Source organism: Chroicocephalus ridibundus, chromosome 7 (assembly GCF_963924245.1).
Source record: "Chroicocephalus ridibundus chromosome 7, bChrRid1.1, whole genome shotgun sequence".
Lineage (NCBI taxonomy): Eukaryota > Metazoa > Chordata > Aves > Charadriiformes > Laridae > Chroicocephalus > Chroicocephalus ridibundus.
Window position 1 is genome coordinate 16656878 of NC_086290.1, and position 26559 is coordinate 16683436.

A 26559-nucleotide genomic window follows, 5' to 3' on the forward strand; every position below is an offset into this window, starting at 1 on the left:
AAAGGCAGCAATTCCTTCTTCCTCCCCTTCTCACAAAATAGCAAGAGTCCCTCCATAAGGAGGAGAAAGCACTTTCGACTTTTGCTTGGGGGTGGATTTTTTTTTTGGTAGATAGAGAAGTTGTAGCAATAGGAAGAGTTGTACTTCAAATAGTGGCAGTGCAGTGGCTTGTTAATTAAGCTGCAGGTTAATGGCACACATCCCCTTTGGTCCACAGCAAGTCTCTCACCAAAATTATAAAGTTATCAAGACCAAAGCATGGCAAGGGATTTATTTTTTTTATTTTATTTTTTACAGAGCTTGTAGGAAGTTCTGACAGTATATTTATCATCGAAAATGAGTACCAATGCATCTCCTGCAGTGGCCTCACTGGGATTTGACGATCAGGGTTTGTGCCATTCGTAGGAGCAGCCTATGTGCAAGTTAGACAGCCCATGTCTGAATGCTGGGTCCCATGGCAGACCAGAGCAGGAGAAATGATGCATTTACTCTTATTGAGAACTGGGTCACTAACATATAAATACATTTTTTCAGAAAATCTAAGGGTTTCAAATTGGTAAGGGCCTTAGGGATAGGTTTTCTGAGACTGGCAGCTCAATTCCTGAAACAGTAATCAACTTTGGTTTTAATTGACATCTGTGTAGTTTATTACAGTAGGGACCCGCTTATGGCTTACGTGATGAGTTGTGTGTGAGGATGTCAACTTACTGGTTAATGTTGATTATTCATGTAACTAATATCATGTTTCCCCTCCAGATATCTTTACTTTCTTGTTTGCATTCATGGCCAGAGAGATGACATTTTATACAGGTCTTATTTTGAGCAGGTTACAAGTGCACAGTCATCACAAAGAGCAGTCTTCTGATAACAGCTTCTGACATTTTTGTCAATGAATGCAAACAAAATAGATTAGTTTGCCTGAGTGGAATCTAATCTTTCCTCCCAAGGGTGTACAATGAGTTTCTTCGTTGCTGTGTCTGCAAAGAAGATTCTCAAATGCAGTCAGTGCTTGCCATCTTTGTAATGCCAAAGGAGTAGCCACATGACTACCAGTTCATCCTGTTTGACTATTTACAGATTTCCATCCATGTCTGCATTTCTGGAGAGCAGATATGGGTGTCTGATATGGGGTGCTGTATTTTTATACACTTCTGTAGAAGATAGGATGGCTTAACAGGGGGTAAAAAGATACTGACACATGCATACTATTTTCTTTGATTTCTAAATTTTCTGTGCAAGATTATAGGTTTTCTAGATTTTCTGTGCAAATTAAATTATTCTAAATTCTGTGCCAGATTTCATTGCATCTTACAAGACTCCTATCTGAGAACGTTATGTCTGAAGTCCTGTAGTTGAAAGAGCTTTTTTTTTTTATTTTACTGATTGCCAGCAAAGAGAGAAATCTGCAATGACAACTGTACAGTTCACGGACATGAGAAAAAATGTCCAGAGACAAATTGTACCAAATGCTCATTTTTATACTTATAGCAAGTTTGTTAATACTTTTATTCCTAGGCATTTCTAGAAAAATAAAGTTAAAAGAGTCAGTAATTGCAGATGTAGATTTCAGCAAATACTCTGTTGTGCCTGAGATGTCACACTTTTGCCATGGCATGTAGATAGCTCCTTAAGGAAAATGTAAAACGCTGGTTTCACACTGGATGCTTTGTATGCGTAAAAGAATTGTGTATAAGAGATTTGCAATGGGAATTTATTAGACAGTTGCAACAAGAATGATATTTTATTGCAAGATTTTGTAGAAATGTATGTAGTTAACTACCTTCCTAGACCTTGAGATAATTTTAAAAAACCCTAGCATTTACTTTCACTTTTTGTTGGCATATGTCTTTGCAGTTAGTCTGCATTTTTATCTTACTGGATGGTTTTGTGTATTTCAGAGACTATTCATGCTTTACTGCTAGGTAGGCCAAATGCAATGACTGGTTTGATGAAAATGATTCAGTCATTGGAAGAGTATTTGCAAACCAAATACTTGAGTATATAAAATCACTTTGAAGTTTCCTGCGTGTCTGCTTCACAGAGAAGATGAAGCCAGATTCATCTTTGAAGGGTCTAGTGATCGGGTGAGACGCAAAGCTCCGAGTTGCAACAAACAGAATTTAGATTAGATGTTATGGGAGAAAAAAAAAAAAGTCCCAATGATGGTAGTCGAACAAGGAAAGAGAGGCCCAGAGATCCTGGGGACTCTCCGTCTGTGGAGCTCCTCGGTACTCAAGTCAAGCTACTCGGAGCCCTGAGCCACCTGATCCACAGGGACCCTGATTTGAGCAGGGATTTGGACTAGGTGTCCTTCAGACATCCAGCCTAAATCATTCTGATCCATACCCACAGACCATCTAGAGACACCATTTCAAAACTGAACAGCACCTCATAGGACACTAGAGTAGCTCTTGATCTTAACAACAGCTCTTGGTCTTAAAATTCTTATGTCTTGGCTTAAAAATGAAGGAAGTCCTCAAAAAATTAGGACACTTTTCTGTTTATAATCTCTTTCTTCTTTTCAGTTATAAAAAGATGACACTCACAGAGCAGTAATTTACAATTTATTATTAAGTGGTTTAACTGATTTGTCAGTGACTTATTTAAGCACTGTCCATTAATATAAATCATTACACCACCAGTGGATAAATCAAAAGATTGGTAACAACAGGAGTCTTTGGTCTACAGAAAGAGCTGGTTTTTTAACTCGATTTTTTTTTCTAGGGGGGAGGGGAAGTCCCCAAGGAATTGGATGTTGGCCTATAATACAGCCTCATCTATTAATATGCTGTAATCTGGCTGGTATAGTAATCAAGACCAAGGACTGAACTGAACAAACATGAAAATATAACTACACTTCTGTACTCTTAACTGTTCAGGGATAACAAGTGAATATAATTGTTCCTGGCATATTTCACAAGAAATAACAGCACTGGTGAATGTATTTTAGAGTAGGGAATGTATCTGAATGCCAGTGGGGAAGGGATTAAATTCTGGTAGAACTAAAAGGTCTTCTATTCAAAGATTTTATTTTTTTCCCCTGTAGTTCTCCAGCCTTTGATCACTATGTTTGTTACCTAACCAATCAAGTACAGTAGAAGAGGGAAGCAGAAAATTAAAATTTCTTGGGATGATCTGCAGAATGTGGTGCTTATTAGGAGTGCTGGAATTCCAGTTTATGCAAAATATAGAATTTCATTAGTTCACTTCCTTAAATGTGGGGGGAGGAATGAGGGAAGTTGGAGAGATGAAAAAAAGCTGTTATTACACAGTGGTGGCCTGAACAGGCTGTCAGTTTGTAACTCTAGGACCTGTGCTTCAAAACCTCCATGCCTGAGAGTTGTCTGGGACACATCAGAGCTAATGCTAATATTCACTGCTTAGGTAGACAGACATCTTTATGCAGAACATGCCTTTCTGCAAAAACAGGGAGATTTATTTTTTGCAGCGCCCAAAACCAGATTCACACTAATGGAAAGGCAGATGACAGGCAGCAGGAAATCAGCAAAGTTCTCAGACTTAGAAGCGTGAAGGAACGGAGTCCGTTTCGGAGAACTTCCAGTTATAATTCTTACCTGCCACCTCTGGTATTGTCTTTGGCCCCCTGAAGTAATTTGGTAGTCTAATTAGAACACAGGAATTTTATCTATTTTAGATTCATCAATCATTGGTCTGTCATTTAAGGGAGACCTAATGGACAGACACAATTTTAGCCAAGCTGTTTCAAGATGTTAAAAGAATCTGACTTGAAGTATTGTTGCCATGTAACCTGCTTCCTGCATATATTATTATATTTCAGTGCCTTGTAAAACATTGTAGGATTTTTTTGGTTCCTTACAACAGATTTCAAAAGGAGGCAGCTCACAGTCAGAAGCAAGAAAAAGTTTTTTCTTCTGATGCCTGCCAGTGCAATCAAATGGAAAAGGATTTAAAAAAAATTAAATGCAAAAGAAGTAGAGTGTCTGATAATTTCAAACAGTATGCTGGAATCATTCTGACAATAAAGACTTTTATTGCACCCTCGTAGTGCCTGGGGTTTTAATTTAACACATCAATGAAAAAGGCAGCGTTTAAAAAAACCACCACCACCACTGAAAACACCAGCAGGACTTGCTTTTATTAGTGCAATTCGTAAGAAATTAGAACATTTAATGAGAAAATCGTTAACCATGAAAAAAATGGACTGACTTAACTTGGGGAGCTTAAGTAGTGAGACTTCAATTTAGTTTGTCAGCTACTGGTAAAATAAATAAAAAGAGTGAGCTGATCACCTCTGGAGCTGTAGGAACTTCAGCACGCTTTCTTGTGTGATAGCTGCTGTTGGAGAGAACCATTATGTGCCTCCTTTTCTAGAAACCGTAGCGTCAAAACCTAGTGGGATGATATCAAACATGTCTCGTTTCATTATTTTCAGAGCTTCTGTCCTTCAGATTCAGTTCAATTAGGCATTTTATAGAACACAAATATAACAGTGCTGTGTATGCTTACAGTGAGCAGAGTGGAATACAGTATTTAAACAATGTCTGCTTCTTGGTGTGTTTACTTATCCTTGTTTCTTCCATCACTCTGGCAGGTGATTTTCTATGTTGATGTTTCCATGGCTGAAATAGTTGCAGTAACACATGTGCCTATAGCATCTGAACATAAGAAGGGCTGTAGGTCAGGTTAAAGGTAATCCCATAACCAGTCTTTAACATTTAACAGTACAAGAACAGGCCAGGCAGATGCTGTGACTTATCCAGAATGCTTTCCTGCATTTTCTGCCTCAATGGCATCATCATCTTTAATCTCTTTTGATAGAGTTCCTCTTTTAAGAATTTGTTCAAGCTTTTTTTTTTTTCTGTCTGTTAAAACTTCCAGCATCCCACAGCAGCCTGGTGTAAAGTGGTTAACTGGCTTTTTTTGAAGAGATACTTTTTTGTTTTCGTTTGTTCTTAACCCAACTCTTTGCCCTTGCTTTGAGGCAGGCAGTGGTCTATCACTCCCTATTCATCCTTTTCCCAGTGCTTCTGAGTTCAGAGATCACTGTTGTACGCTCTTCACACTTGTCTTTTCCAAGGCCGAGCTGTCTGACAGAGGGGAAAATTGGACAGTTCCTCAGCTGTAATTAAAGATGAAGTAAATAAAGTCCTAAAATCTAGCAGAATTTAGTTGGGCTTGCGGAGCTCTTGGTGACGTTTCCACTTGTCACGTTTGCAGTGTTTTACAGCTGCCTACCTTGTAGGAGCTCAACAGTGAGGGTGAAACTAGTGTTCCCCTTCTTGGTAGGAGTCTCATTGTTTGCCTCTGCTTCTCTCTGTCAGGCGCGCACAGTTTATAATACTTATCTCCATAATCATGAACAGCATTGCTCCCATGAAAAATCATCAAGCTACCTGTACAGACACAAGATATAGTCTAATATCAATAACAACAAGGTAGTCTTTTAACTCCAATCACCCTACAGCTGTTGTTTTGACATTATTGTGCCTTCATTGTAAATTTAACGCTTTTCTTGAAATATGCATGTGTTTCAAAGGATGTTTAGGGATATGCTTTTTGTTGTAAAACATAACCTCCCTCAGCTTTTGGTTTTCAGGGAAAGACTTTTGCCTTGGCCGTGCTTGGGTTTCTTCCTAGTGTATCTAGCTTTTCCAGAGAGGCTGAAGTAACTGTCAGTAGCTTAGATAACAGTTATCAACTTGAGTAGCTTGAGGTGGTATGGGTGTGATTAACTCTTTTGACGCCTGTGTAAAGGCAGATGTAAAGAGATGTAAAGGAAAAATATTTTTTTTGCCTCGAAAGTGTGCATTCTTTGATTTGTTTCTTTCTCCTTGTCTTTCAGTGAGTCAGCAGTTGATAACCCGCATTGATCAGTTCCTGGAAAATAAAGGCTCACAGTACTACATGAAAGGGATAAATTGTATCAGAGTTTTCAGAGAGGAGGCCATTAAGGTAACCTTAGTATGTGAAAACTCTCGTCTCTTTTAAATTAAAGACATGATGGGCCTATTTGATGTAGTAGAAACTTGATAATTTCTTGCTACGACAAAAAGAATTAATTCGTAAATTAAAATATTTTATGCTGTTTTTAAAGTTTAGAAATATATTTGTATTTTATGTTTCTTTATTCCTACTAGAATGGGGACTAGCTTCTCTGGTATTATTTGCTGTTGTTTGTTTTCTTTTAAATATAAAAATACAAGGCCTGTGACCTGATGCTTGTAAAGGAAAAATAAGCAATCCTACGAATTTCTTAAGTAAAGGTAGTTACAAGACAGTCTGTGTAGCTTTCTGAAAGGCAGTTTTTGTGGCTCACCTTTCCTTAGGACTCTTGGCTTTAGTAGTGATAAAAATCAAAGTCCGTACTGACTTTTGTGTTCACCATGTTAGATGACTTCATGAAGAATTAAGTTTGCAGCGCTCTTTAGTAACCTACTTTAATATTTCTCTGTTATCATTGCTGTTATTTTTTTCAGCTGTCCAAGGTGCAGTGCTTTAATGACTTTCTGCAGGCCCTGAAATCAAAGGTGGAAGATAAAGCCTTAGCTGATTTCTGGGAGATCGTTATACAAGGTAGAATGGCATATGGGGGGAAAAAAGAAAAAAAAAAAAGTAGTATATTTCTAGTTGTATTATCCATTATGTAAGAGAAAACTTTGTTAGCAACGGGACACTCAAACTAACACCAGAGCAGCATTTTGATATGGTTCATTGCTGCAGCCTGTTAAAAAAAATAAAAAAAATCTTTCACATTGCAGCTTCCTTTTTTGCACTAATGGTTTCATATCAGCGATATACATAATGCCTTGACAAGTGTTGCTGAAATGGTAAATAAATTGTGGAAGAAGAGAGACAAATTAAATGTTACAGAGTAAGGAGAAGAAGATAGGATTTCAGCTGAATTTCAAAATAAATGAAAAAAACCTCATGCAGCAGAGATATAAAAAGAGTCTTCCAAATTAAGCTTCAAAAAAGGCATAGATAGCATTGAAATATGTCACTGATCATTTTGTGTTTAAGCAACCTGAAGGACAGAATATGTGATAATATGACACCTACCTATGATTAAACTGGGAGATGCAAGGCAGTGCAATTCCAAAAGGCATTCAGAGACTACGCAAGTGATAAATAAAGGAACATTTTCACAAAAATGAAGCATGGTGGACTAAAAAAAATCTTTTACGTCATACTCTTGTTTTTAATTGGAACCAGTGCTAAGAAAATCTGTTAAATGCCCAGTTCTGTCTCTTAAGGGTGCACGGTATAAAATGCAAGGATATGCTTTTGTATAGCGCCTTTCAAAGTGACGAACTCCAGATGCTCTGTAATGTCTGCTTCATCCAACCTTTTCAAAATGCAAGATGGGAATTTGTTTAGCAACCCAAAACAACAGCACAAGACAACAGTGAAAGAATAATATATTCAGTAGTATTGTAGGGGACCTTCTCTGAAGAAATTTGGAAAAAAAACCCAAAACAGCCCCCCCAAAAAAACAACAAACTTTGAAAGTGGGAAACATAAACTTCTAAAGCCATGCTAGAATACTGTTTTAATAATTTTTATCTAGTACAAACCAGAGTTTTTAACAAACTGGAGTATATTTTTGAGGAAAAAAACTTACAAATACAGAGATGATCTTTTCATACAAAATAGATTATCTTCTTGTGAGAAGATGGTAAAATCGTGGTGCTTTATGCATAGTCTAGCTGCTCTCACTAAGTAGCTGAAATTGCTTGTCACTTGCTGCTACCAAAAGCAGAAGTCCTATTTTCCCTGCTTCTTGCCACATGACCCGTCCCCTCTTTTCTACCAAACATGGCGTGCATTGGGCCTTGTCAGGAGTGTCTGCAGTCACCAGAAGAGGATGGACGTGAGTTAATCAGTGGATTTGGCAGTGCTAGGTTAACGGTTGGACTTCATCTTAAAGGCCTTTTCCAACCTAAGCAATTCTATGATTCTAATGAGTTAGTGGCTCAGGAGCAAAGCAGATCTGTTTGACAAGTTCACTATCTCACGAAACCCTGCCATGTGGTTCTGTGGGCACATTAAGGTGGCGTTACACTGGTGCTGCAGTTGAAACCACAGCTTCTTTATTCAGGCACAAGCAATTGTGTAGCCAAGTGATGAGCTAGACTGGAAAAACTATTGGGATAAAAAGCAATCGATATTTTATTTATTGGGTTTTTTTTTTGGGGGGTGGAGGGGGTGGGTCACTGCACAGGATGGTTGTTCTGGCACAACCAAGGAGCAAAGTGGGGGCAGGACCAGTACTTTTGTAGCCAGACTATGGGTAATCACAGCGTAAGTGTTTGTACGTTAGGAGTTAATTTTTCTAAGGCTATTAAGGACTGAAGAGCATGCTGTGAATGACTGAAAGTGTAATTTCTGATAGATTTTCAGCATTTAATCTGTGATCTATGATTTCAGAGTCTCATTAGTTTGATTGTCATAATATTAACAGTTTCCTAAATGGATACTTCCACCAGCTTATGAATATGCTCATTAATTTATTTTTATATCATAGTTGACTCATTTATGCAAGTCACATTTTCCTTTGAGCAATATTTTTTTATTTTTGCTGATGACACATTCAGAAGTTGGAAGACTTTTTTCATTTCTAACATTAAGTGTGTTTTTGGGAAGCCTTCTAATGATATTTTTATATCTCTTATTTTTTTTTTAGACAGAATTTCTTTGATCACTAAAGATGAAGCAGGGGGAAGTTTGGTGACTAGCGAAGAGGCTGAAAAGGTATCATTTTTTTAATGAGCATCTATTTGTTTACAGCCCGTGCTGTGGAACAGAAGTTTCTTATGTGGATAAATCTTTAGGAGAATGAAATAGGATTCGTATAAAGGAAGAAGAGTGTCCTTTTGACACACAATTGAAATTACTCCAATTCAGAGCAAAAGTAATTCCCTAACATGTACCACAGCGTTGGTCTTTTGAAAGCAGCATGTATTGATGTAATTATCTGAAAATATCCTCTACAAAGAACAGGAGTTTCAGGAGCTCGGTGTAGTGGAAGAGCAGTAGACTATTTATATATGCAAGATCACTATTTGAACTTCATAAAAAGAATCTTCATCTCGTTGTTATCACATTAGTTCAAAAATCAGGATACCGTTTTGTCTGAAGGTATTGTGAACTCTAGCAAAATAAAGTTGTTTGGCTAGTTTTCACCATAAATGCAACGACATCAGTATTTTCCACTTTATGCAGCTCTTGTAGATTGATGGACATCATAGAGGATGCTGGTATTATTATTGGTGATCATATTACCGCCTTCTGGAAATACAAGTTTTGGAGTATTTGCAGGTATTCTTTCTACAGAAATATAACACTTCAGTAACTACAGTGATGACTGAAGGATGTCACAGTTCCAAAGGAGCAAATTCTAACAGGCAAAATGGTGCCTTCTGTTTGAAAGAAAGCAGAATATGGGGTTGCTCTCAAAAACTTTATTTGTGTGGAGAGGGTAAGGTGGGCATTCTTGTATCAGGCTGCTAGCCACGTTTTTAAATAGTTCAGGAGAAAGAAGGTCCTTGTATTACAGACCCCTGAAGGTAAACCTGTGGCTAAAATCACTAAGTGCTTTGCAGAGAAGCAGCTTTTCTAAAAGATGCCACATTGATTTGCACAACTTCCAGGCCTTACATTAGCAATAACCAGAAGGGGGTAGAAGTAGGTTCTCCGTGAATGAATTAACGAGTGGGTAAAAGCTTGTATTTTAGAAACTGCTTTTTTCATCTGTAACAATTTACCTCAAGGTGAAGAAGGCATAAAAATGTCATGAAAATGAAAAGCTAACAAAGAGTCCAGAAAGCTAAGCACATGTGCAGAGTACAAACGACAGAATATGATGGTTTTTTGTAGATGTGACGGACCTACTGTCTGTTTCTTACCACACGTAATTGTATAGAGAGACTTTTTTCCCCAGTGGTAGTTTTGAAGGGTGTCAGGTTTTGTTATATATTCCAAATGCTATGAATTTACTTGGAAACTTCCTAAGACAGTACGTTTCTTGAGAACTTCACTTTCTAGTCTGAAACTACCACTGATGCTCAAAATGTACTAATGCTGTGTGAAGTAGCCACTATTCCATAAGGAAATCTCTACCAGATGTAGACCTTACAGCATACTGTTGTCTTAACTGTGAGCTTGTGGTGGCTAAAAAATATTGTGCCTGCATAGGAATGCAGCACAAAGTTTAGAGTACCAAGGACGGGATTTAGAGCTGCCAGGCTAAGCTGGAGCAAAGCATTTGTAGACTGACTTCAAAATTCCTTTTCAGTTTAACGTCACCTTACAGTCAGCAAGGTGTTGCAATGCAGGAAGGTCTTTTGTGATTGATTGAAGGTCCTACAACAGCAATAACTTCCCTTTAAAACAGGAGAATAAGAGAGAGTGCATGAAATCAGCTCTGCAACAGAGTTCTCTAACAGGGCAGTAACCTTGATTTTCAGAATAAATGGGTTGCATCTCTTTGCTGACTGGGCAGTTGGCAATCACAGTTAGTCACTAGATAACCATCTCCCCACACGCTCTCTGGATCCAAAACCTGAACACAGATTTGCCATTGTCTGTCAAGGTTTTATATGACTTTTTACTTAAGAAACTGAAAGACTGTATATTCTTGGAGGGATATTTATATCTGCAGGGATAGAAAATTTTGTCTTGAGGTTATGGGGCTGATCTAAAACATAGTCCTCCTTGGTCCAGTTAAACCCTGCAACAGGTTTGCTGGGTGATACAAAGCCAGAATTTTCCTAGGTCCATAGTAGATTGCAAAATGGTTCGCTTTCTATACCCTTCACTAAAGGGTTATATTGGTTCTTTTAAAACATCACACAATACAGGAAGATACAAGTTTTCCTCACCTCTGTAACAGGTCACATGCAGCGTGTAGGTCAAAAGATTGTCCGTCAGTGTGGTTGTCTGTGACACAAAAGCCTTTTCTCTTGTGTGCAGATCGCTAGCTGATAGTTTCTCGACTGGTTTGGATGTAAGACTTCAGGTTTATAGGGTTGCTGTTTGAAGGATAGAGGAAGACTTACAATGCTGCTCATTAGAGAGGTGACACTTAAAAATTTTCTTTTTCCTCTTTGGATGAGCTAGGTTATCCATGTGTATTTTTCTGTTGCTGAGAAGAATGGGTTTAGGTAGGTTTTGTGTTTTGGTTTTTTTTTTTTTTTTCCCCTGTAATAGTGGAGATACTGTTTTTAGAGTATGAGAATGATAGGTTAAAAGAGCAGAAATGTCAAGTGCTTTTTCTGGTTGCTTTGGGGAAGATAATGGATTTCAGCACAGCTATTATATGTAATTTGCTTTTGCATAAATGTAAAACAGGCTTTGAAAAAAAAAAAAAAAAACAATTTTGGATGTTCAGTATTTGATGGAAACGTCAAGTTTCGATTTATTGCAAATCTTCATCGTACATTTCTTTAGCTTTTAGCTTTCTTTACCTAATTTAGTGTGGGAAAGCTAATTTTGAAAACTTTGAAAAATGTGCTACTTTCAGAAATACCATTTGACTCTTAATTAACTGTGTAAAATGAAATTTGATCTGGCACAAAAAGCCTTGCAGAGCTGACATTGTCATTAGCTTTTAGTTTCATAGTATGTGCTTTATATTACTACTAGATTGAGAACTTTTCCAGCAAAAAAGATACACAGACATACAGCATCTTGACATTCTAATTCCTTCTGGCCCTGCCACTTCCTCAATTTTTCTGCAGCTACAAAATCTATACGGTAAATTGAAGTCAGCATGTTAAAACATGAGCGTTGCCTGTGGAGTAAACTTTCTACATTCGAGTTGTCTGCATCCTCTGTCTTTGGTGTTAACCAAAAGCAAGGTATTTGCTTTTCATCCTAGTGGATATGGTACCTGATACTTTCCCACAAATGGGATGCAGCAGCTAACTTCTCAGTGTTTTACCCCTTGTCTAAAGCTGTCATTATTGTTCTAGAGAAGGATCAGAACATTTTATTTGTGTAAGCTTTTTACAGTACAAGTATATTGTCTCAGAGACTGGGAGTGCTGTGATAGGGATCCCATGACCTTTTACACAACCTCCATGGCTGTTGTAGTTGAAGTCCTCAGGTAACCAGTAGCTTGCTTTCAGGAGTCAGCTTTTTGCACAAAAGAGTTACCTAAACTCTGAACAGGTATTTATAGCTGTTTAAAGTGGTTATTTTCTAACTAGCTGTTCTCTTACATCATCTAGAATTACAGTGAAGTTGTTTCTGAATTAAGGATGATGGAACTCAAATTCATGGAATATGGCTTTTCTTCCTCCCCGGTGTTTATAGACATCTCTTTATCTGGGAGAGGGCTGTTCCCGGCTCCATATGCTTGTTCTGGGGCATTTTAATAATAATTAATTAATAATAATTAATTTAATAAAAGAAAATTCATGATTTTGTAGTAAGGATATTGGTAAAGAGATAGTAACAAAAACCTGCAGACAACTGGATACTTTTTAAGTAAAAGTCAAGTATTTGTATTTTTTTCTACCATTTTAGCTAAATTATTACTTTTTCACTATGTTAGGCTAAGAGAAAAATAATTCAGAGGTGGTTGTACTCCAGATATTGTCTGTATGTCTGATTTCAGTTGTTATAGTATCTGAGCAACTTGCCTTTGTCTGCTGTTTATGGATGCCATGCCTTAAGTGAAGGGCATATGGTGAGTTGTATCAGCAGCTACGGCAATAGAATTTTACATAACGAATTTTCTATTTTTAAAGACTGGCATTCTAACCATCTTGTGTGTTTGAGAGTTTTTTTTTAAATTCACGTCTTTGTTCATTTGTTAAATGTTAATTGAATTAAATGGGAAACTTCTCAGTTCCACACAGAACTAGAATGTCGTACTTAAGAGCTCTGCTAAACAAGCCGTTGGTCAGCTTACGTATGTATTCATATCAATGGGGGGGTGGTTTGGTGTCCTTTAGCATTTTGTAGCTATATGCAATATTACTCATAAAATTTTCTTTTTTTAAGAACATAAACATAGCCATACTGTAACAGACAAAATTTCCATCTAGCCCAGAATCCCATATTTGACAGTGGACAATAACAGATGGGTAGGGAAAAGTGTACTGTTCCGGGCACTGATGTCTCAAGTGCTTCCTGTGCTTGAGGTTGTTTTCTGTGGATTTAGTAGACTTCAAAGGATTTCTCTTCTATGAGCTTTCCCCATCTCCCTGTGAGACTAGGGACTCGTAGCATCCTTATTACAGGGTGTTCTACAGCGTAACCATATGTTAAGAACCATATCCTCTTGTCTGTTTTTCAGCACACTTCACCGTAAAATCCTTTAAAGCAAGTCTTATGAAATTTCCTGTAGTTTACGATGATATTGGAGGGTGTAAACCGGAACAAACTTCCTTCATAATTTTTAATTACAGGTGGATTTGTTTTGATATACAAAGGAGACATTCTGTTAATTTAACATTAAGGGTCAGAGTTTTGTCAGTGTCGTATAAATACATTTGTATTTTCAGTTCTTGGCTCCGAAAGAAAAGAAAAATGAAACTCTGCCTCCCACAGATGAAGGTGGTGATGTTGATGATTTGGTGAGTACCATAAAGACATGATGTGGCTTTAGAATTAAACTAACCGAAAGATGCAGTGAGAGAGAGCAAGTGCTTCTTAAAGCAGTAGATTAGAGTGCACGGCTTAGAAAACACCTAAGGAACTGAGTCAGAAAAGAGCCATGTGGGATACTTATTTGCTATTGTAAAACATAACCAGGTGTGTAATTTCATGATAGCAAATACAATGTTCTGTAGTAACGTAGGTGTTTACATAGGTTGAATGTGTTCTCTTGTGTGTTTCAAAAGAGCCAGTGAGGCTACTCATTTGATAGCAGATTGTTATAATTTACTGTAATGGCATTTAACAAAGCTTGTAGATCTAGAACACCTATTTCTGTGAGTTGAAAATTGAAAATCATTTTTTAAAAGGTGTTTTAATCGTCTCAATTAACGTTCTCTATATAGGCTTGCTGAAATTCAAGGACTTCAAGAGGTTTTTTGATAAATATTTTAGCCATTTTTTACAGGCTGAGTCATTACAAATCTGTCTCCGAGGCTTAAGCTGATGGTGTAGACAGTTTTAAAGAAGCTTCAATAGCAGGTGGATTTCTACTTTTGGACTGAACTTTTTTAAATCTATAAATTGCACACATGATTATGTGAAGCTGAGATTTTTAGGTTTGTTTTTGTACTTCATAGTAGCTTAGTATTAAGTTATGTGCAGTCTATTTACATTACAAGATAATGATTTCCAAATTTGCTTTGTTTTCTAAGCACTAAACACATGGAAGAAATACCTTGAATTCAATACTGCTTCTTTCAAATCTTGCTCTTCTATTTGCAGCTGGACATGATGTGACTGAGTGATACATGGTGACTATACAAGCAAAGTTTGGGAAGAGATCTCCCTATGAGATGTGGGGCACAAAAGAGGATGCTAATGAGAAGACAGTATATCCATCTTCATTTTCTCAAATTAGAGCAGAAGTCCCAGAGACATTTCCGGTTGTTATAAATGTAATCTGACTTTTCCAAACTAGAACAGAAGATTGAAATAATCTGAAGTATTTGTGAAGTAATGATACCTTTAAGGCATCTTTTTTTTTTTTTTTTTTCTTTAGCACGCTGAATCTAGCTTATCCTTAGCATTGCTTTCAGCTAAACACTACTAAATTCAATGAGAATCTGCGTTGGTGCCTGAAATTCTTGTTATGTTGCCTGGGAAGGAAGATAGAAATGTCACAGTGAGGTTACCAGGTAATGCTGAATCTTTAGTGGAGGTAATTCTATAACGTTGTTACAGAAGGAAAAAAAGTCTCTATTTTCGTGGTTTTTTCCTATTAAAAAACAGAGCAAAAAACACCGTGAAGGCTTATGGGGAAAAAATTCTAGGCCAGAGAGTCCCAAAGTACTAGTTTGAGATACACAACAAAATCTACACAGCAGTTAAGCGTGCTGATTTTGCCACACTGTACACAAATCAGTAATTATCGTCTCTGTACTACAGGTTCTCTATCCTGTCAACTCAGCAGCAGCTCAACAGACTCAACAGAGTCCCTTTCTGTTATACATTATCCTGTTTATATACTGGGATTTCTGGGGTTTTTTTAGACTTTTAACTAGTGCGATTACTGTAGATACTCCTGGTGCTAAAGGGATGAATGAATCGGTTATATCCCCATTTCATACACTGTAGGTAACTGCTAACACAGAGCAGAAGAATCCATGAAAACTGTGCACTGGCAACTGTGATAGATAACCGATAATAGTTAACATTGGTAACCAAAATGGAGTACTGTCTACACAGAGCAATCCAATGTAGTAGCTTAGAAAGAGATACTCAAATTTGATTACAGATCTGGAGAGACACTAACAGATGCTTGTTTGTTACAACCGGATTCGTTCCTTTAAAGCTTTTCTTTCATTATTGCAAACGTATAAACAGACTGTGCAAAATGGTATTAAGATCATAAAAAAGAAAAAAAAAATCATGAGCTGTAGTTAAAAATGTTTTGGAATATCTGCACTTTATACTGAACAATGCCTCTTGTGCAAGAAACAGTAATTGCTTTTTGCCCCTTCCTCCATATACAGCGACCTGCTCTCTCCTCTCTTACTATCCTGAGTCCATGCAGACTTTGAAAGTGTTTCTCAAACACAGATGGCAGGGTGGAAGTGATCTTTCCAGACCTTTAGAGCATTTGTGTCACCAGAAGATATTTTTCTGAACTGTAAATATTTGGTCAGTCCATTGTTTTGAATGTCTTTTAAGGCCAATGTATAGAGTATAACACTGACTTGGGGTTTTTTTTTTACATTTTATTAATTTGTTTGATTAATAAAATATTTAAAAATTTGCTTTTGTCTTCTTCAGAATGGTGTTTGCTAAAATCGGATGATTAACTACCTATTCAGCACCTGAGAGGGACTATCAAAAGCTCCTTTTCTGGGCATACAATGCAAACACTGAGTATCAAAATCCCTCTGCAGAAACCGAGTATAATTACTTGTTCTATTCTTTACAAATGGTAACTTCACAACACCCCAGTAAAATAGTTTCCGCTATTTTGCAGAGACGATAAGTCTTGGTCGAGACCAGACAGGATAGAGAATTATTCTGCAAATCAAAATAAGGCTTTCTATTTATTTTTGAACCTGTTGACCACATTTTTAGGGAGTTTTGCTTCTGTCAAGCCATAAACGTCTTCTTCATGGAGGATTATTTCACAGATCTTGTTACCTGTACAGCACATGTAGGCTCAGTATGGTGACTGAGCTACTAGTACGGAAGAGGGGAATGGGAATTTACGGGTCATAGTTAAAATTAGTGAAAGCAAATTCTTAGAAGGCAAGCAAGGTATCGGTCATCAGAAGCCTGTGATATGTCTTACTGAGAGTCTATGAGATAGCAACCTGATTTTACACCTGCTCTTTGGCAAAGGGCCAGCTTTCAGGCTCCTAGTAAGTGACTGGAAGAGATCTTTCACTTAGTCTAAGCTCACATTTTCAGTTATAAAGTCTGACCTAGTTACGTACTATTTACATTGAGGATGCTCATTCTGAATTGCAATACTAGCCAGTCTTCAGAAGCAACAGAGCAGTAAGTCTTCCATTTCAAAAGCAGATATGCAGGAAAGGCCATGCAAACTTGTTTTCCTGCAAGCAGCAGAACGTCCCTTCTCCTGTACTTCATAGCCAGAGAAATTACCAAAAATTTCTAAATTTGTCTAAAAAACTTGTCTAATGTGTCTAGAAAAAGAAAAGATAATGGCTGTGATTTTGTTATATGTTACTGGTTTATTTTCTTTTTTCCCGTGGAAGGAATGCCTCTCTGTAAAGCTCTTTGGGTGCTAATAATACAGAACAGTAACCTTGGTTAGCCTTGTTTGCTGAGAGATCAAAGCTTATCATTGTTGTCTCTATCTTTCTGTTAATCTACTGCTCTGATATCTCTTTAACTCATTGGGCAGTATCAGTCAGCTTTGGAGGGGCAGTGATTTCAGCATTATGTTTTAAAAGATTTATAGGAAAGTTGATGCTGGGAAGAGGCGAAAGGGAAAGGAATGAAGAGTTCAGCCTTTTTTCCCCTCTTTGGCTGGCCTGGCAGCCGAGAGTACCAGCCAGCAGGCTAATCATCATGTCACATCAGCAATATCACGTGTCGTCTGTTCTGCAGGTCCTCTTCCTTCTTTTCTTCCTCAGTCAGCAGACGAATGTGGACTAGAAAAGGTAATTTGCAGCGTGGACTTTGGGAGGTGGAAAGTATTCAGGGGTATTATACCAGGAAGTTTAATTTAAATGGGAGGGAGCTGGAGCCATAGCATCAAACTGTGAATACTCCACGGAAATGACAAAATACTGGTTTTGGGAGCCATAGAGAAAGAATGAGGCACTTTCGGTAACGATGTGCCAAGAATCTGCAAGCAACCAGGATATATCAGTTCTGCTAATGAAGTGGGTAGTAGTACTGCTGAGTAGTGGGGTCCGCTGATTCTGTAACACAGTTCCCAAGTCTTGTCTCATTCATTTTTGTGCTCTCGGACAGTTGTGAAAATGTCACAAAAGTAGTGGAAGATAACTTCCAAAATGTTACATATTGAAGACTTTGGATTTGTGTGATACTAGATTGGCTTGAAGTGAATTGTCAGCTCAACAGTATGGTGTCGACTTGTTTGGAGAGTTCTGGAAGTAAGCCTTTATCTTTGTCCTTACAATGTGGCATAAAAGTATGACACATACCATCAAAACACTTCTAGTGCGAGATCTATTCTGCTGCACTGCGGTTTCTTAGTTGCCGGGGTAGATTTTCTTCTTGCTAACTTTCCTGATATTTTTGTTTTGGCAGAATTGCCTGTGTGGGGTTGGGGCAGGGTCTTTGGAATTAGAAAATGAAAAAGAAAATTCACAGTCATCTGTGGAAGACTGGAGAAGTTACTTAGGCTGTGAATTCTGCAGACAGGGCCCATCTTTATATTCTGCATTTGCACATTACGTAGCATAGCTGATGCTGCTTTTAGGTTTGGTTGCTGGTCAGTAGCACAAGTTAGATGATATAACGCAAGGGAGGAGTTCCCTCATGATCTCAGTTGGGTTGGAGGTAATCTGGAAAGAGGATTGAGTTTTGGCTTGTATTTTGCTAAGCTGGCAAATATGCTGGTGGATATTCCTGTTGTGCTTATAAGCAATAGGGTTGTTTTGGTTTTATGTCCACCCCAAGTAAAAGAAGCAGTTAACTTTAGCTGTTGGTCTATGACGGAAGAAAACTCATTTCCACCAAACTTTCAGCTTTGCCTCCTTTTCCCTTCTGTCTTCATTCTTCTTCTCTTGGTACCAGTACAGCATCAGATGCATGATGGAGTGCAGCATGTGGCACATTAAAAAGGGTAAGTATCAGATGCAGAAAACCTCTAAGTTTTCTTATCCCTCTTTTCAGATGCAGGTTAAAAAGATTATTTAAAAAAAAAAATAAAAATCCCGTCACTAACAGGGGACTGGAGGCCCACCCAGGCCTGTGTTTCTAAATTCTTTGAAGAACTATGGCACAGAAAAGAACAGCTTTCTTTGTAAGCCCCACCACTGAACAGGTGCTATAAATGAAGACAGCATTGACTTCTGCAAGAGGTTACCTGTCTTTCTAGCTGGTGGAGTTTATGTATATAGCATTTCTGCTGTAGCGGTGTTTTGAAGGCAGAGTGGTCCCTCGGTGAGCTCCATTAAACATCCTGCCAAGCGGTTTTGGGAGAAGCTCTGCACCAGTCTGGGCTGTTCTTTTCTTGTAATTATTGAACGTGAAAATTTTAGAGGAATAGATTACCACATACTAAGTAAAATAAAGGAAATCAGAATAGGTGAAGTTTTTGTTTGTAATACTGTAATACCAGAAATTACTTGGAAAATATTTGAAGACATCTTAGCTTAAAGTTTGACCATATTTTTCCATGCAGCAAGTTTTGATAAGTGGAAAGATTACTGTCCTCCTCTATCCCCCCCGCTTTCCCCCTTTTTTTACTGTTTTGGAATAGTACTTGCATTTATGAAAATAAAAGAACTAAACTGGAACTAGACAACCTGTCTCTTCCTCTAGTTTTTACAGACATTTTAGTGAATCTGTGAGTTGAGTGCCTTAAAGTAAGCCCTTCATTCATCTGACTTTCTGCACATACTTACTGTACTTCAGTGATTTAAGTTAGACAGAAATTAATCTGCTGCCTCTTCTCAATAACTTTGTGAAGCCAGTGTGACTAAGATGTGGTGAAATGAATCCTGTTCATTCTGATGCCTCACCGGTACAATTCTCAGCTATTGACCATCAAAAGCACCTCTTTTACCAGCAGCCTAAAGTACTCAGTACTTTTTGCTATTACCAAATCATGAATCATTTCACAGCACTAAAAAGTACTTAAATTTGGTCATATATAATTACTGGTGTACTAATTCTTAGGACCCCTCTATATGCACCAAGTCAGCTGAGTGGACTCCTATGAGAGTTTGGGAAGCCTAGGATGAAATCGGTAGGTTGGCTGTAGGGTTGTATTTAATGTTGCTTTAATCTATCAAACCAAAGGATTGTTTTTCTTCCTTATTTTTATGAAGTTCCAACCCTGTCTCATCCTTCCTTCTATTTTGATGCACAATAATGGGCAGTAATAACTGTCATTTCCTTTTCCTCCAGAAGGGAGTGAATCTTGCAGCTTTCAAGATATTAACAGAGAGCAGAAATACCTCCAATGTAGGATATAACTAGAAACATTTTCTATCCGCTGTCTTAGACAACGCATAAAGGGAGTACAAGCCCCCGAGGAGACCAACTGCGGTGCAGGTATTTTTGCCTGAAGCATGTGGATCAGAGATAATTCTAGGCAGAGTACGGTAAAATAGCTGTAGTACTTGATTGTTGAGGTTTTATACGGCTTGGATGTGTGAGAATTCCTTCTCCAGCCTGCTAATGCAAGTAGTCAAATGACAAATACTCTCTCCCCATGGAGTGAGGTACATCCACAACAGGAAGAAATGGTATATAGCCCCCTGCACCATGTTAGCATTTCGCAAGAGTTATAGCAGCTATATCGGAATGCTTAGGGACCCTTTACTTACTAAAAAAAAACGGAGGGGAAAAGTATTTTTTTTTTCATTTGTTCCCAAGCAGGCCAGCATGGAAAGCCCTGATCTGAACGAGTAAGAGAGTTGATCAACAGCTTTTCCCTGTGGTCCCTTAACACTGTGCATGAATCCCGTGTGAATTTCATCTTCTAGCCCTCAGCATTCCTGAATGTTCAGGGAGTGTCACTTATCTGTCTAGAAAGGATAAAAAATGGCTCAGCAAAGGTGAGATGAGAAATAACATGACCTCCTTTGTTTAGTGACTTAGGATGTAGGGGTTTTTACCCTGGAGTCTTCTAGAACTCCTTGTGAACTTTCAGCAGTTACCAACCATAGTATCCCAATGTTTCAGTTTGGGCCCAAGGTTTAGAAGGCTGTATGTTCTTAGGAAGAGAATCTCATAAGCAATATTGATACACCTTTCACAAAACTGTGCTGGGTAGTGTACAAATTTGTGTGTTGTCTGAATCCTGCCTTCGACTAACGTTCTGATCATCTTCTAGAAGCTAAACTGGCTGATTCACTTCATTTTCTTGGGGGGGAGTTTATCAAAGATATTCTTCTCCCTGAGGAAAAGCAGTAAAGGAGACAAGGTTTTGAGGAGGAAGACATTTTTGGTGATACGGAAATTACATATGTTTAATGAACTTCCTACTGGCTTGTGTTCTATCACTTGGGAGTACCAGAGCTTACCAGTGTGTTCTGTAGCTTATTTTGGTTGGGAAACCATTGTTTCTCTGGTGTGGGTTGTGCTTTGCAGACAGTAACATTACTTATAGAGGCACGCACTTCCTGCAGGAGAGTCTTGAAGAGACAGAGGTAGGGAAGGTTTCTGTCTTTATTATTTGCTAGCAAACAAGGGAAACTTGAGGACATCTGCACTTACAAGGACCATATGTATCACTGAGCTGGTTGGCTTTGTTGCACGTTGTTTGTAAGGGGTCTGTGGCTTTATCAAAAGGGACAACTTTGTGAGATCTGGTGGTCAGGCTTCTTGGGAAATAAAGAAGGTACTCTAGATGAGGTATGTTCTATAACAGGTGGAGTGGAGTCTCTTGGTGATGTACTAACACTAAATCAACCTCTAAGTTAAAGAATCAGAGAAACAGGCTGTGTCCCCTGTACCTTCATTAAAAATTTTTCATTGTCTTATTTCATAAGAAAGTAAGAGAGCTAATCTTCTGGTTCACTAGTGGAGGACAGCAACAGTAAGGTTTTATTCCTAGCTCTGCTGAAGACTCATTTGGGGCCACTTATTCAATCTCGCTGCCTCTTGATTATCCTCCCTTTGCAATTGGGGAAAGTTGTTTTCTCATGGTGTCTCATGGAAAAGGCAGTTGAAAGACTTTTGAGGGACTTCGGTTGGATGGGACTTAATATAGAGGGGAATATGCAAGTGCAAAAAGTTTTATGGCAAAAGATTTGGGGGGGGGGAGTGGGGAGTAAATGAAGACAAAAAGCAAGTTATTGTGATGCTCCGTGGGACATGAGGAGAACATGATCATTAGCCTTGAGGAGAAGTGGAGCACTGGGAATTCCATTAAGTGTCTCACAGGCAGCAGGAATATGTGAGAGGCAGACATTAAACAGACAAAGACGGAGGTATTCTGGAGAAATGGACAGTCAGTTATTCCACTTAATGACTTTGAAAAGCAAGGAGAGGAAACAGATGAGGTTTCAAAGCTTATTATTGGAAAGAACAGCCTTTCTATATCTCTTTCACAATCCTGAAAGGAGCTGTTTTACATAATGAACATTTACTTACTGTTCTCCCAGACACATACACACTGACCTATATAAAAATGTAAATGGTCACAAAGTTCCCTTCAGGCAGCAGTGACAAAATCAATGTAGAAGGAATAGGGTTAGTCCAGCAAGACAATATGTAATTGGGTTGTAGCTTGTCCAGCAGAGATTTATCTGCAGTCCTCAGGAGCTGGGAGCAATAGAGGCTTTAGCATGTGAATGACTCACAGCTCAAGGTTTACACATGAGACTGTGTATAATCCCCATTAACCCAAAACCAATGATGACTCAGACAGACGAACCGCAGCGAGACAGCGGACATGTGAAAAAGAAAAAACACGAAAAGAGAAAAACATGCAGGAATGACCTTTTCCTACAACAGGTCACTGGAACTTGAAACACAATGAGAGCGATACATACCCTGGGGGGACCACTGGAAATCAAGGGAATCGTGGCATATGTGTTAGAGTGCGTGTGTGCTGGAAGGCAAGACCAGCTTCACCTTCTGGACAGCTGCGTATTCTTCAAGGGAAGATTACTCGGCAGAATCTACTTCTTCACGGAAGAGCTGTGGGCAGTTTCAGACATTTATCGGGGGGCAAGGAGAATTGAAAGGTAAATCGCAGCTACAGGGAGAAGCATGTGTTAGGTACTCAAAACAAATTGTTTCCTTCTCTTAAATTTATCTACTGAAATTTTTGAGCAGGAATTCCCATATGATGGGATCTGGCCTTTAGGTTGCCAATATCTGGTCTTGAGAATTGCTATAGGCCAGGCTGCAAATGGTTTGAGACTGGTACAAAAACCATAGGATGAGTGAACTAAGAAAATAAGCTTCTGTGATTCTCTTGGTAGCTGCAGAACGACCAGAATTGTTGAGGTGCAATTCTGTATTTTGTTTGGCTTTGAAGAAACAATCAACCCCACTTTCCAAATCCTGGAAGAGCAAATGCATCAGAAGCTAATTTACCCATGTCTGTACTCTTCATTGTACAAAGATTTCCTGAAGATTTCCTGTGTGCTCTCAGAGCTGGCATGAAACCAGCCAATGGGGCAGAAGTTGATGTCTTCATTGCACCACAGTTATCTTGGGCAGCGTCAGTTTTCCTCTGGATAGCAATGGCTGCACAGAGGATACTGAGGCAAAATCACCAGGTACGCCTAGAATTGGCAGCCCAGTTGCTCAGGTTCAAAATGCTCTGGCGTCAGGGTGCAGGGAAGCTTGAGTGACTGCTGTGAACGTTCTTCCTCTACGCTTATTTGGGGATTTGTTGGTACCCAACAAGCCAGACATGTCTGTGGAGCACGAATTGCTCTCTGCATGAATTAAAGGCATCAAGGCTACTGAGAGAGGAGAAGGGAAAAGTAACTCAAAACACTTATACACAGTTTGGGATCAGAGATTAGCTGAAAAAATAGTGCTTCAAGACAAGGAAGGAGGAAATTGAATAGATGAAGGCATTCTATTTACTATGAGAAATGAGCAAATCATACCAACAAGCACATTCCCTTAGGATTCATTTAAATGGACACACAGGCCCTAAGGAGCACAGTACTGCAGAAAAACATATGTTCTTTCTTGGGCTTTGCATGGCTTTCAGGATTTAGCTGTGTGTCATCAGCTACTTGGTGACAGAGAGTTCCTGTAGCTGCTATGCATGGAGCTTGTCGATATTTGTAATGTATAAACTAGTCTGTATTAATGCATGTTAGCTGTTTATAGATAATACCCATGTGTCCTAGAGCTGCAGTCCCTTAATGAGATGCTTTTAACAACGATTACCCAGGCTTGCATTGCTTACCGAGGGCATTTTGGGGAAAAAAAAAAAGTCACAACATAGAGCTACACAATTTCATAAGCAGTTGTGCTTTCTGGCCCAGACAGCTCCATTCTCTTGCATTTATTCAGCTGGCTAATTCAAGGCAAGTTTGTCCCTTCTGCTAGCAATGCTGTAGAAGCCTTAAAAGGTGCATCTGGGCTGTCTGTGTGAAGGGTGGAGGTGTGGGGATCCAGGGTGTGGTATCCGGGCTGAGAAATCCTGTAGCTTTGTGCCATGATGCTGGTGGCCTCCTGCCACTAGTGTGGTTGTCCTTCTACCTGCCTGCGCAGCCATCCTTGGGAAGCTGGACTTCCAGCAAGACAAGACTAATATATAGAAAAAGGTTTATCAGAATGATGATGTAAACAGCCTTTGCTCCCTGTGCAGTTGTTTTTTTCTGAGTTCAATAGGGTGGGAACTTTTTGGTGACCCAGAGTAAGGTTCTCAGTTTCTTCATTTCCCTTGGGAAAGGTTGCCTCTATGGTAGTGATGTCTGCAGACATGTGAACGCACGTGCACACGTGACAGATGTTCCCATACAAGCACACTGCTCCATAACAGCACAGAACAGAAAGACTGAAATTCCCGAAATTAATTTTTAAAATGTGAAATAGATGGGTTATACTGTTCCCCTGTCTTTGCATGAGTTAATCTGGGGTAGGAAGAAATGAGTGGTTTATGAGGTGCCATAGGCTGAGTGTATGATTTTTATTTTTTTTACTGGTGCCCGAGATCATTAACAGGCTCATTTGCTGACCAGCTGGTTGCTAACCCTCTGGGAGGAAATACATATTTTATATTTACTAACAGAACTCTGAGATACAGTTTCACTTATCTGAAGCTCAGCAGGCCTTTGGGCACAAAATGTGCTCATGTACTTTGCCTCTTGTGCATGGAACAGACAACAAAGCAACCCCTTCAACTGGGTGATACTCCTCTGTGAGATTTTAAAGGAGAGACAGTGTGTTGAGTGACGGTGGCTTTGCTAGTTGGTGTTTGAATGGCTCCAGGCTTTAATGCTTTAATGTGAAGAGACAGGGAAGTGCCATCACTCCAAACTAGCAGAGGTGGGCTGGGAATGAGTGTCCCTGGCTCTGTCTGCTGATTCTTCAATGTCTTCTCTTTCCTCCCTTACCGTGCCTGTGGGTCTGCCGCGTATCTGTTTGGGTCAGCACATTAGGCCCCTTGTACAACTGCTGTCACGCTGCTTTTGCGTATGTGTTTGAGAATGCAGAGATCCACTAACTGTAATTGGGCATAAGGAGCAATGGCTGGTGTAGAAACTGCCGTAGGTTGGGTGCGTGGAGGCTCACGCTGTAGCCATCACTGCCTTCCTGGTCAGCAGGAAGCAAAGACGCGATGGTTTCTGGGGAGGTGACTCTGCATGCAAGAACTGTAACATGTTTTTTTTCTCTTTCTGCGCACTGTGTTTTCTCACAGTGTTCCCCTGCCTCCTTCATGTGCCAGGTGCACTTCTGAACTTGGCTACAGGTTTTTAGATGTCCATCCAGCTTTGCTCTTTTTAAACTACTTTTTGCCTTTTTGGCTGTTTCCAGCTCCAACTATATGACTGCTCCCTCCAGCCTATTTTGCTGCTGTGCTTCACTCTCAGCTTTTAGCTTGCGCTGAAAGCAGCACTGTGTGCTGCACTTCCAGATTTGGGAGGCAAAACCACTGGTTGCAGGAAATTGCCATCTGATTCTGAGTCCTGGGGCCTGGAATGAGACCCCTCAAACCTTTCTGACTTAATGGCTTTTCAAAATTGATCTCTCCAAAAGGGTGGTAACAAGGCTTCAAAACACCGTTCTTTGGGGACATATCTGTTTCTCCAGTGCTGTATGGTAGACCTCTTGCCAATTTGTTTTCTTTAGTGCTAAGATGCTCCATTATAGTTCTTCATCTTGTTCCTGCTGTACAACTAATCTCTGCTTTCTGGGGCCAGTGTCAGCCTGGTGGCTTATAATTATCTCTTCTTGAATTTTCTCGTGAACACTAGTTCTTTGAAAATCATTCTGGATGATAAGGTGAGAAGAACTTGCTTTATGGTGCTGCTATATGAGCAATTCTGGAGTTAAGCATAGGTATTTAATTCACGTCCAGAAATTTCTATGAATGATGAACCAAGGATTCAGGCTTTCTTGTGCTGCTGGATTTCTAGCATGTACAGGTGGTTTGGGTTTTTTTTCAGTAAGAATTTGCTAAAAAGAGTTCAGGACTTTGTGTGTTTGTTAATAACTTAGTGGCACAGAGGGTACTGTAATAGCTTACTTTCATCCTGAGGTTTTCAAAAGAACATTAAGTGTTGCTCCAATTTTTCAGCTGAGTGACTTATAATGTAGAGAGGCAATAGCCACACAGATGCGTCAGTATTGCTAGAAATATAGACGTTGGCAACGCAAGATCATTTCTGTGGAGAATTTTGAGGATGTCCCTTTTGGACTGGGACACAGTGGCAAAGGCTGTGCTCTGCCTGCATATTCTGTGTGCTCGCTTGAATGTCCCGAGGCTGCATTGCTTTCCTTGCAGAATTAACAAAGAAAGTGTTCTTCACCCGCAGGCCTGAGGGTAGGTGTCCTCAGATGATGTCTGTGAAAATAGGTTAGATCTGAAAAAAGTCTAGTGGAGACAAGGTGGTTGTGTTGTTGCCTTGCCCCCTTATTGTCTGTGCTAGTCAAGAGGCTAAGCCATTTTCTAGCAATATTGAAGTCTCAAATTCAAATCCTTCCTCTACCTGTTTCCTCTTGGCTGTTAATCTCGAATCTTAGTCTTTACTGCTGAAAATGTGCTCTTTTGTGTAAGTGTAATATTCACCAGGTGAGCAGCTGGAAGCTGTATCTGTCAGGCGATTATTAGGTACCAACCTAGAG

General features: G+C 39.2%; 1 protein-coding gene across 1 annotated transcript in view; it reads left to right on the forward strand.

The window, feature by feature from the left end:
- The window catches only part of XRCC5 (X-ray repair cross complementing 5), a 54058-nt gene extending 38159 nt beyond the window's left edge, over positions 1 to 15899 (forward strand). The window contains exons 17-21 of the mRNA XM_063341853.1: positions 5825 to 5934; positions 6459 to 6555; positions 8666 to 8733; positions 13494 to 13565; positions 14371 to 15899. Coding sequence (XP_063197923.1) covers positions 5825 to 5934; positions 6459 to 6555; positions 8666 to 8733; positions 13494 to 13565; positions 14371 to 14385 — 362 coding nt within the window. The 3' untranslated portion in view covers positions 14386 to 15899. The remainder of the gene's footprint in view (positions 1 to 5824; positions 5935 to 6458; positions 6556 to 8665; positions 8734 to 13493; positions 13566 to 14370) is intronic.
- The last annotated feature ends 10660 nt before the right edge of the window (positions 15900 to 26559 follow it).